This window comes from Rhopilema esculentum, chromosome 13, assembly GCF_057945365.1.
Source record: "Rhopilema esculentum isolate cy_ngs chromosome 13, ASM5794536v1, whole genome shotgun sequence".
NCBI classification, from domain to species: Eukaryota; Metazoa; Cnidaria; class Scyphozoa; order Rhizostomeae; family Rhizostomatidae; genus Rhopilema; species Rhopilema esculentum.
The window spans coordinates 9,924,666-9,937,339 of NC_142827.1; the positions used below are offsets into that span (position 1 = coordinate 9,924,666).

At 34.9% G+C, this 12,674-nt stretch overlaps 1 protein-coding gene across 1 annotated transcript; it reads right to left on the bottom strand.

The window, feature by feature from the left end:
- Nucleotides 1-176: 176 nt before the first annotated feature.
- On the bottom strand, nucleotides 177-11,722 carry LOC135691766 (target of rapamycin complex subunit lst8). The gene is made up of 12 exons (XM_065209728.2): nucleotides 11,626-11,722; nucleotides 10,020-10,105; nucleotides 9,230-9,338; nucleotides 7,771-7,822; nucleotides 7,290-7,339; nucleotides 6,934-7,046; nucleotides 5,919-5,994; nucleotides 4,947-5,021; nucleotides 3,948-4,025; nucleotides 1,995-2,119; nucleotides 1,694-1,836; nucleotides 177-1,483 (listed from the first exon to the last, which is right to left on the bottom strand). Exons 3-12 carry the CDS (start codon nucleotides 9,335-9,337, stop codon nucleotides 1,365-1,367), a joined length of 939 nt encoding a protein of 312 aa, XP_065065800.1. The 5' UTR covers nucleotide 9,338; nucleotides 10,020-10,105; nucleotides 11,626-11,722; the 3' UTR covers nucleotides 177-1,364.
- Nucleotides 11,723-12,674: the final 952 nt, after the last annotated feature.

The window sequence follows — 12,674 nt, forward strand, 5'->3', positions numbered from 1 at the left end:
AAAGCAATTCTACAAAAGCAGCAAGATAAAAAATGCATTAGTAACTTTTTCTGGGCATAACATCATCTAATCAGCTGGGCATAACATGAAAACATTGCAGTGAGACTGCAGAAAGTAAATTCTTGTCAAAATAACATGAATTGAGATAACTGACTTCAGTGCTTCTCATAGTCAAATTGGTCTAGTATTTCAATGAAAACTTCAAAAGAAATTCTACATAATTCAACAACTAGCTACTAAATTCCATCAAAAAAAGATTCTAATTCAATGTAATGTTGATTTGATAAACTATTGACTCCATGGTTCGCTGGACACAAAAACTAAGTAATTAGAAAAATAATCAGACAAGGCAACATACGAGGTAATAATTATACAAGGAAATAGCTTTGGAATATGAGAAAGTTTTACAACATGATTTTGGTTTTGCTTTCTTCAGTCAAATACCTATTTTTTTGGGGACCAATGCCGTAGAAATAATGGCTGATAGTCTCATTATACAAAGTTAATAGCTTAAAAGTTTTATATGTTAATAGCTTTATTATACATTGTTTTATACTAAAATTGATGAAATTATTTTTTCCAATCGATGAATTCTAAGAAGGGATTGAATTAGCAGGCATAGAGTAAGAATGAAAGGAAGTTAAGAAGTAAATATAAGACTACAGATCCAGGTGACCAAAGAATTTTTCGAAATAATAGGTGTTTCAAATTATCCTTAGTACATAATCATTCACGTGACATCTGAAACAGGAAAAATAAACTAGAATGCTTATCTTAAATATATGAAAAGATTACATTTAAAATACCTTAAGCTGTTGTGGGAAGGTACCTTTTAATTAGGAATTAAGCTGTATATCCATTGAGAATTCGAGATACATGATAGGACAATCAAGAGAGATAGAGTTGTGTAGAGGAATCTTGGGGCTGGATCTCACAAGGCTCTTCTCATGATTTCTCAAGATTCATGGATCTCACAAGGCTCCTCTCATGATTTCTCAAGATTCATGGATCTCACAAGGCTCCTCTCATGATTTCTCAAGATTCATGGATCTCACAAGGCTCTTCTCGTGAGCAGTCCCTTGCAAAGATTTCTCACTAGGCTTTTTTACAATTTGAAGCAAAGAGCCTCCACAAAAGATTCTCAAGTCTTGAAAAAGTTTAATAAAATCTAGCCCTATTAATGCAAGTTTCACAACCTAATGATGGCAGCGTCACAAGTGGGAGTATTTCAATGTAAATGGTTCTGGGGAAAGGTGATACAAATATTATACGTAAATATTCATTTCTTCCCAGTCCATTGGGCAATTGATAACTAGAATTTAGACAATCTTTTTAACTGAAGTTCAATTGAAACATGAGTAAGGTTACGATGGTCTAGCATCTCTAAATGCTAAACATACAATAGCTTTTTGATGTCCAGAGTACTCTCGGATCACTTCACTTTTGTCTGTGTTCCACAATCGTCCTATCCCATCCGATGAAGCTGCAATAGAAACAACGATGCGTCTCTTTAACTTGAAGATATTTCGTGGTAAACGAAGGTGACTCAAAAATCAAGAAAGCTGCTAAATAACCAAAATTGCAGGAAGCTGATAATTGTTTGTAAATATTCCTTAAAACAAGAACATTTTATTTTCCAGAAAGTACTTGGTAGTGAAAAGCTACGGCTGGCGAAACCACAGTTAGTCATTACCTGTAATGATATAGTGTGAGTCCTCTGAGAAGGCGCAGTCCCAAACCCATCTTTGAGACGGATCAGGCAGTGTTGTTAGAAGCGAGAAGTCAGTCGTGCGCCAGACTTTCAAAGTCGCATCAGCCGAACAAGTCGCGAGTAGCCTACGACAAAAGTGAGTCGAGATGATGAGATTGTTTACAAATACGAACGACTTTTCTTGCATGGTCCAAAGCATAAATAAACTACATGGCCCATGACAGAAAGTAATGTGCAGTTAGTGATACCAAAAAGATCAAATGCGATGTGATTCAATACTTACGTAGAATCTGGGCTAAAGAGACATTTCAAACCATACTTCTTATGAGAGGGTATTTTGTCTTCGGGATGGAAAACAGTTGGGTTCTCATCTGAGCCACCCGACAGCCGCCAAACATAACAATCTCCCTAAATATAAGATAATAACAAAGATTACACTTTTGAAAACTCAAGAACTATTCCATTTCCTTAAATGCCAAATTAAAAATAACTAAAAGCACAAGGGTTATTGAATAATAAAATAAAGACAACAGATTGAAACTAATGATAAAATGACACAGCAATGCGAAAACCACGTAGTTCACTGGCGAAAACCACGTGGTTCACTGGGGAAAACCACATTGCCAAGATACCAACACTGGCTGGGAAGAAAAACAGATTGCAACGATCCTTCACATATCTTTTGAGTTAGCATTAAAGATAATGAATAGCCCCTAGGTCATGTAAATACTTGACAAAAGAAGAAGAGCAACATTATAAAGTTTATTTTAAGAGCTTAAGCCAATTTTAGAAACATGCTAAGTAGAGGATTCAAGAAAAATTATTTAGTTATAATGCAAAAAAAGAAGAGTAGGATGAGGCCTGCTGATCAGATCAACTTTGTGTCATTAGTAAGGTGTGTGGGCGAAGAGAAAAGTGACCTAAGAGGCGGAGTCGAGGAAGTTAGTTGGGAATCTAAAATTCCAAAGGAGAACTTTCTATCGATAAGATACTTCAGCTGCTGCAATATATTTTGATGTTATAACAGGTCCCGAAAGTTAAAGCAGAACTAGCTACAACAAGTCCCGAAAGTTCAACCCAGTATTCAAACTTTCGACAGTAATTATAGCATACAGATAAAACATTGTATATTGGATTTCTAATTTGTTCTTTTTGCCTCCACCCACTAACTCGAAACAGGCTTTTCGGTGGCTGATAAAATGATGATTGAAGACAAAAGTAAACATCTTAATGAACGCATGTTCCCGTTTTGTATGCTTCACTTTAAAATTCATGAATTTTCCTAAGCTCATAGCGATAATGTTACTAGTTCTGCAGCCAAATAGCATTACATAAATGCTAACGCTGTTCTGTAAGTAAACAACACTTTAAGAAACACTGCTCTGTTTGTTAAAGAGACGCCAATTCTGATCTGCTGTATGTTATTTAGATCAATGATTAACTTTCTGCTTTCGTATACTTGAAATTCACTGAAGATTTCAAATGAAACTTTGACGAATGGCAAAAAACCGCGTATCTCATTCACTAAGTTAAATAAGCAATAAGCTTTGGGACTTTATACTTAATATTTCAAAGTCATTAATAAAAAAACTCAAATTCCTCATTGTTTCCATTTACTTTGGCATGACTCCAAGCATCTTTGAAAGTCCAAGAGCTCATAGGGCTCTGTGCTTTAAACCATTTCAAGGTTAACCTTTTAGCCTTTCAAACAAAAATCACGTTTCCCATGCAAGCTACCAGCGCAGGATTTTTCTTTTTGGCATATCGCCTTTTCGCCCAAGATCACTTAACTTTCGGTTTCTCTCTTTTCTTTACTATATTCCCGAACTACCAAAGGATTTTCTAAACTCAAAAAGCTTGTTCCTGGACATTTTTAAAAACGCTACTTGAGGTCGGAAAAAAGGGAGAGGGGGTTGAAATAAACGGAGGGGTCATGGCCAACTCAAAAATTCAGTAAACGGGTGGGTATTCATAAACGGGGGAGGAGTCAATAAGAGAATACAAAGTAGGTCAGAAATCGCTTTGTTGAAAGTTCGACATTCAAATTTCAATTTTTTAGCCAAACGTCTTCGTCGATGGAACGGGGGGGGGGGGGGTGGGGTGAAATAAAGAGCGTGGGTCTTCAAAAAAACCAGAAACAAGTAAACGGGGCCCCGTTAATGCGTGACCTTGAAGTACAAAAGAAAAGAAAGTACTTAATCAACAGATGCATCAAAATTGTACGCATTTCCAATACCTTGTTGTTGACTGCTGCCATAAACCTCGCTTCTCGATCAATACTTATAGACTGGATTGCAACATCTGGTTCTGGGATCTAGCAGCATAAAGATGAAATATATTTTTTTAGTAACACTAAAAGCTTTCAAACAAAAAGGCATTTGAATGATATAACGAAATGTTTTACAACCAAATCAGGCGAAAGAATTTACTTCTCTGAAAGCACGATGAAAATCATCAGTTCAAAGATAATATCTTGCATAACCATGGACCCTTTCCATTTATTTAGTACAGTCACTGCAAAAAGTTTTGATACACTTAAAAGTCAACTTCAAAGGAAAATTCAGCCACCCCTTCCCCCTTGGAACAATGTTGGTTCACTATAAAACAAATAAGAGGTTTTGGGGCTACATTTTTCTCTTGTGACTTAGGAAAAACTTTTGGGAAAAAGAGAATGTGAATAGTAGTTCGGGAAAAAAAGAAAAAAGAACTAAACACAACATCAACTGTTCAGAGTTTCTTGTATTTTTTGTAAGTATGGGCACCATGATAGCATTATTAAACAGAAATAAAGAACGTGGTTCGTTGAAGTCTTGGTTTTAATGTCTCAAATCCAGAAGTGATTAAAGAGGCACAGTGGTAGTTCTAGGTCCAAAGCAGAATGTTTTCATCGTATGTTTGAAATCACATTCTGTCAACGGTATTTACCCAAACGTAGCAAAAAGCTATAGGGCATCAAGCTGAGTACAGAGAAGTGGTACAAATTTACTCCGATGTCGATAGCAAAACATTGCATTCAACAGGCATCACAATTTGCCTTTTTTAGCCCATTATCGCTCTCTAACCATTGATAAGATCTACGTGAAATTTATATTACAATTTTCACATATTCATATCATCACATCTATTCTTATATTGAATTTTCAAAATAAATATTCATTTCAAGCATAAAAGACAACAAAGTTCCAAAAAGAAAACAATTTTTCACAAAGAAAACAAAACCATGAACCATACATACGAGGTGCTCGTTGTGATCAGTACGCAAATCCCACATGTGAATTGCGCCACTTTGGTCTCCAACTATCAGCTCCCCCTAAACGATAAATGCTCGATTAAAAATGAGTTAATACACGCCTTAAGGTTTGAGGCAATATTTGTTTGCTCTCAAGAAGTGGTACCTCTTCTACTGATGTCATGTTTCTCTGCCATTTTCATATAGTACGCAACAACATGAATGGCCCCAAATAGAATGCATGTCAGCAAGAGCTTGAGGAGAAAAATCAGGGGTTGAAAATTGTGCGCTTTTGATTTGGTAACATAAAAGAGACGCAATCTTGCAGATATCAGGTAAAAGAATCATTGTTAAAGAATGTTTGGACTAGTGTGCACATAGCATGACTACTTGCTAACAGGAAAAAAAGCTGGTTCCTTATTTCAACAGACTGTGAGAGCAGGGGCAGACACTTTGTCAAATATTGGGGGGGGGGCAGGCAGCCTATTGTCTTAATGAGAGACGTCAAATTTCCCCATGGTTTTATAACAAAAGACCATTGTCCTCCAAAGAATTAGGGGCCACCACCCCCCTCCCCCAGGTGTCCCCCACTGTGTGAGAGACGACCAGCGTTTGCCCTGTCAAAAAAATCAACTCCTTGTTGGATCAATTGACCTGGGTACCACGTGAGTGTAAATGACAGATCAAGATGGAGGGAAGTTGGAGCGAGGCTAATTTATAAAATATTGAGGATAAAAAGGAATTAGTAGTGGGCTTTTTCGTGTTAATTCCTTTACTCGATCTGCCTTGAAAATATATCTATCTCAACTGAAATCTCGCAATCACCTCGTGGTTTGAGATCGTATAATTCAGAGAACGGTCACACACTCTTTATTGAGTACAGCACGAGATTACTGCCGTCCTTTGCTCAAGGGCCCTAATTAAAAAAGCATTGCTTGTAAAATTTTAATTGATTATAAATAAAATTTTGACTCTGACCTGATTCTGATGAAGCACAACTGTATTAACAGGAGAATTAACTTGAAAAATATGCTGACATTGAAGGCTTCGTGACCTGTTGAGAAAAAGTAAATAACGAACATTAAAGTAACAAAAGGAACATTCTTACAGTCAATGAATAGTCACTTTTTGACACCATAATACAAGACGCAATTAATAAAACTCCCTGGTTCAATCAGCATTGTTTTACACTCTCTCTAAAAAGATGCCATGTCAACATCACAAAGGATAAGAAGGCCACGGTAGCAAAACTTGTCGATGGACACCAAGCAAATACAATTTAATGATTTGAAAGTGGAAATAAAGAACACCACGAAGCAAAGATAGAACAGAAAAAATATAATCAAAAACATTGCAAATTCTAAATATAACTGATGTACACTCTTTCTTTAGAAGAACAATTTTATAAGAACAAGAGCCTTAAAATTGGTCAAAAGTTAAGAACAAATTAAGAACAAGCTGAAGCTGAGCTACTGTAAAATGCAATTTCGAGCAACATTTTATTTCAAAAACAAGGATTTTTAGCCATGTGTGGATGATTTTTCGGTGAATGTTCAAACTTGAAAGTCGGCAGATGAAAGTTGTTTCACTCACTTTACTTGCAAATGAGACCTGAACACGTCCCTAAGGCGAAAAAGCTAGCAATCGCACTGCTTACACTCTATCAATTTAAGAACAAATTAAGAACAGTCCTGCCTCAGATTTTTGAAAAAATTAAGAACAGTGAGCTTGAACTTAAATTTACTGGTCATTATAAAAAAAAGTGTATGGTGATTTTTCATTTAGCACAATTTAAACTGTCAAGAAAACAGCCATGGGAGTTGATATTCAATTAACATTTGTTATAGTATAATATAGTCATATTTATCATGCGATAGAGTTTCCGAGCTATTTTTCGAAATTCCGAGATATATGACATTCAGTTAACAATAATGAGTGACTAATTGTGAATTTCGAGCACTATAAAACATCGATAGAATTATCTATACTTTACCGAAGATCCCAAATCCTAACAGAGCAATCTTCTCCCCCTGTGAACATCCATTTTCCATCTTCCTGGAAACCTACCGCTGTAACGTTCTTGGAAATGCCATCATAATTGACAACCTAATCAAATGCAAACAAAGGAAATGCAAACAAAGGAAATGCAGTTTTATTAGTTGAAGACTCTGCATGACCTTTAGGTACCCTTTCAAGGTAACTCTCTAAAAGAAGATAAGCGATCTTTCACATTTTCTAACATCTATATGACGAATTAAATGATTGCTAATTGCGAAAATTTGTCAATCGTGAAAAATTATTTGACTGTTGACAATAAAACTGTTATAAATCCAAAGAAATAAAACTCACTGCATTGGGGTTTCCTGATGTAACATCATACATACGGATATGCTGATAGCCTACAAAAAAATCAATGCTCTTTGTATCATTGCTATCAAAATAAATAGCTTTGAACAAAGAAACATTTAAATTTTCCAACAAGAAGTTATCGAAACATGAATCTAGTTTGAATCATAAGAAATTGTCGAAAAACATCAAAATGATTAAAAAAATCAACGGAAAATAGAATTTATTCCAATTATAGAGCATTTAATTAGAAGTAGGTTTAAAAAGGAGAATAATGAAAGAAAAATTGATGATATTGTAAAAATTAGGATAAATTTGAATAACAGGCAGTCAAATTACTGCAATCCATAAATGCAATATTGTGCTAAATTTAATTTAATAATATCCATTTAAGCATAGGGCTCGACTGCTTTGCAAAGCTACAAAAGAAGATGTATACGAAAAGGTGATCATGCAGTTTCTGATTGATTTTAAACTAGCAAACCTGCAGCTGCCAAGAGTTGTTTGTCTGGGGTGATTTCTAATGCATTTACTTGCTGGAAAACAAACAAGTCATATGCATTCTAGAGCAATAAGATAATAGCTACTGAAACATGGTAAAGCAGTATGATTTTGTTGAGTCGTCGGTGAAAAGTGCAGTTGAGTACGTAGGGAATTCCATTACCTATCAATTCCTACAAAACAATATTCATCTCCCCACTTAGCTACAGCAACCCTGGCAATCCTGTTATCTTATAAAAAAATAAACTATTCTTTCAAATGTATTGCTTGGTAGCAAGAATGAAGAGTATTGTATTTCCAGAGTCATTCTGCAACTCCATTCCTTAAGAGATGCAACAATACAAAATTACTCTGGATGATGAGTTTAATAATTGCATTTGAATTTTTAGTACTTTTAGTAAGCTTTAGTAGCTTATCCTTAATTCAATTTATTTAACCAAAGAGAATAAACAAAAAACCATTTTGGATGAGTTTTTAAGCTAAAGGTAATATATAGGACTTTACTCTCAGATTAGATTACTGGAATTCTAATTCCCAGATGTTTTACAAATTTCATCCAAATTTTGGCATGTCAGCATTGTAAGTGGTGAACCATTTCATGAAAGAGTATGAATGGGATTCTTCTGTCATGATTACTGTTTCTCTTGCCCCTAAGATCTCTTTCCAATACATGTCTTTCCATAATTGTCTCCAAAGCATACTTGGTGTGAAAATGTTTTAATATGATGAACATGGAAATCAGAATCAACAAACCATGCCTTTTATAACATTGTGTTGCAAGGAGTATGGAGGGGAGCTAAAAGGTTTTGCTAAATGTTGATTGTTGCACATAACCTTAAGAAAATATCCTCGTAAACTTTTGGACTGTTAACAGAGAGTAATATTTGTGTGGAACCTTCATACAACTTGATAAGAGCAACGCAACCTTACTATTTTCCAGCTACAATAGTATTTATCTTGGATTGGTAAAAAAACATTTCAAAAAATGATCTGATAATGTGAGGATGTAACTCTAACATTCTAATAAAACTAAAGTATTGTAAGGATTGTGAGAGTGCACTCTTTATTCCATTTTTTTGCAGTTTACCCCCATATCTTGATAGGAAGAGACCTACAGAATTGTTCAGAGATTAAGAAATGCTAGTTGGCTTAGCAATCAACACAGGTTTGTTGCACAATCTATTATGTATTATATATAATAATTATGCACAAAAATTTTGGCAAAATTTACAGAAAACAGATATTGTCATATAAAAATATCTCGTATCATGAGAAAATGATAGAAACAACTTGATATCCAATGTCAGCAACAATGTCTTACTAAATAGTTACAATTTGTATAAATACTTTTATACAAAGTATATTTTTATACTTTTATACATACTTAATAAAAAGCCACTGTTTGATAATGATTTGATGATGATTAAAAATTGTGAACTCACAGAGTCAGGGTGTTGCAGTGTTCTCAGACATATCCCACTGTGAGCTTGCCAGAAACGAATTGTGTGATCATATCCAGCAGTTGCTAGAATCACTTGGTCACCTCCCATTCTAAAAAAACAGTTTATGAACTTGAATGATTCTTGAATTAATGTGTATTTTCCAAGCATTACATCCTCATTGAAAACTAGCAGTAGGATTTCCACATAATAAATTTTATTTGTGTTTCAGCACATTAATTGACCTAATTTTTTTTAAATGGGGAGCGCTATCCCCTCAATTAGTTTATCTACTAAGATAACTCTTTCTCTGGAGGAATTCTACTACATTCAAAGACAAACAATTCCTGTTTTCTACATGTAAATTATTCATTGGCCTTTTGACATCTATTGTTAACTATTCGTCAAATTGTAATTGTAATTGCAACCGTTGTAATTAATGCAAATGAAGAACAAATTAAGTCAGATAATTTCTGTACTTGGGTCTGCATTTTATGAAACTGTAAACAGTTATATGACTTAAAGCAATGAAGTATAGTTGGGTGTCAATACATTTAAATAAGAACAATAATTATAATAGAATAAATCTTATATCAACCAAATATTAAGGAAAAACTTTCTTGAAACCCTTTTTCAGTCATTTGCATCTTATCCTGGTGATATTTCCATAAAAATGTAACTCAGAGGAATACCGTCAAGCAACAAATTTTCTTTAGTGCTTACTGTGAAAAATTTTTTATTGCAGTGCTGTTTCATTGAACTGTCGAAAATCAAACAGATAGTTAGTACAAACCTTTCAGAAAAACTTTCCCGGCAAAGAAACTTTCCAACCTTCAAGACCTCATGCCCTTATGTGTTTTGCTTTTTTCTTGGGTGACTCTAGCCAATAAAGATGAGCAAAAAGTTTCTATTAAGCTAAAAAGATAAAGCCAAAAACTGGTGCAGCTAAAATAGTACAGACTTTCACAGCCTGCTCCTAAATTAAACTGCCTCTGAAGCAGTGCTTTATAATGAATGGCATTAACATGCACCATTCAATTGTGAGTGTGTCATATCAAGTCATGAATCAAGAACCATTTAAAAAGGAGAAGCATATCTTTTAACTAAAAAATTTACCAAATCATTCATTCAAGTTTTGAATGAGTGTTTATTTTTGTGGTTCTTATTCTAAGACTAAAAATTGGTCGCTAATATTAGGCCTGAAGTTACTTGAGTTCTATCTGCTGCATAACAGCTGTTGGCACACAAGGAGGTGCTGCAGTTTTCTTGATTTGTGCATTTATTGTTTACATTCATGTTTAAGATGTGCAAGTTACTACTTTTTATACATTTAGGACAGATGACAGGCACATATCTGACAAATAATTGCCTGAGAAACATCTGCCAGAAAATATTGCCATGTGGCTAGCTTGTCAACTAGCATCAAGCTCTTGATGTTGTGAATAGCACACGTAATCTATGATTTCCTTGTTTGAGATGAAGTTTTTTTTACAAAACTGTAGAGAAAGCAAACTTATAAAACTGTACAGAAATTCTAAGAATTTTTTTTAAAGCCACACTGCATTCTTTGTTATGTGCTGAGAATATATTCTCTGCACAATCTAAGGTGGTTCTAAAATGATCTGTGAAATTCACTTTTAATTCACTATCTGCATAGATACTTGAAAATAGCAAAAAAAACTTTTATGTAGTTTCAGGCTTTAATTCTTTTCAGTAACTTGCTGTTAATCTTAGGCTTCTAGTACATATTCTTGTTTATGTTATGTTACCTTTATTGTTAATTCAGGATTCTAACCTAATATTAGTCTGTAAAAAGTCATTGTCATCTACGTCATAAATACGTATCGTACTATGTATATGTCATAAATGTCATATAGAAGTATCATTAACCACATCTGCGCAAAATGTAAACCAGAATTTATTATGTTCTCCGCACAAAACACAGAGAATGCAGTCTGGTTTGAGAATGGTGATGGATTTTGCTAATTTCCTTATATGCTTGGAATTGCATCTGAACACATCCTTTGATTAGAACACAGAAATATATCTGGCTACGTGAGTCCGACAAACATAACACAATCAGCTGCATCCAGTGAGTGAAGGAATGTGAGATGCAAGCAGCATTACTGAATAAAGCACTTGTATACATGACTAAGGTATGTAAACTTATTACATGAACTTCGTGGCTTTTTGAAAAATTCTGGCTGTGACATATTGCTGTCCATCTAAAGCCTGGGTCCTATCTTGATCCTTCCTCCGCTGCACATGCATATTGTGCAGGGAAGGTAACATTATTCAAGTGTTTTAACTTTTCATCGTTTTCTAGTAGTTTTTTTAGTTTCTTCCACCAATTAATTACGTGCGCAGCGCGGCAGAAGTTGCAAAAACCCGTCAAATACCTTGTCCTTGTTGTCTTCTCAAACCCACCTATCTTCTCAAGTCAGCTATGAAAACAGAGTGTTGTTGTTGCGTTCTAAAGATTGCTATCCATGGACCCCCTGTGATTGAATGACGCGCACGCGGTTCATGAAGAAAGTAGCTTCAAGGAAATGCTTAAAAATGTTTGCTTTTTCAAAGCATTAAATATAACGCATAGACGTTTTTGACATAAACATTCGTTAGTGACAACGAATCAATGAATGTTGAGTTCATGTGGTAGAAGAGTCCTCAATTCAAGATTGTTTTCTTTCTAAAACCTCCCTCTTTTAAAACACGACAGGAAATGATAGGCTAAAAACCAGCTTATTGTTTGCAGAATGGCAGTCTGAATAAAAATGCATTAGTGTCTGAATGCATGAAATATCATTTTTGGGATCTTTATACTCAAAATTCCGTAAATGTTCCTCAAAGGATTAAGTTGACGGCATGTTTACCCTATGCAAAGTATCTCACACTTCGTCCAGCGCATGCCGTTAACGGGGAGGCGAAATAAGGAGCATGTAAAAGCTGGGCGAACATAAAATTTGACAGTGGTTGTCAGTATTTCAGTATCTAGGGTGACAATGGTAGAGCCAAGAAGAAGCACGTTCCCCTGTTCTAAACACCATCGATGTTGCGATTCGCGATAATTCGCGTTGTAATCCATCGATGTTGTAATGAGAAAAATGTTAGGGTATGGGTTATATTTTGGCAAAATATCCTTCAAGAAATAATTTGCATTATTGGAAAACTGACTTTCTTGCTGGTAAAAAGGCGTCTTCACACTGTCAGAAGGGCATAGGCAAAACTTTTAATACCTGTGGTTTATCAAGCAAGAGGACATGAAGAGGGAAAACAGTGGCCGAAAAGATCTATCAACAAGCTAAATTTGAATTTAAAAACAAACATGCATACTTTCTAAATAGAAACAAACTTTTTTGCATTTTTTCCATTTTTTTAAAAAGGTTACCTGCTTGGCCGTTAATTGAGGAGGTAAAATGGGGCATAGGGGTACTCCCAAGTGGCCGTT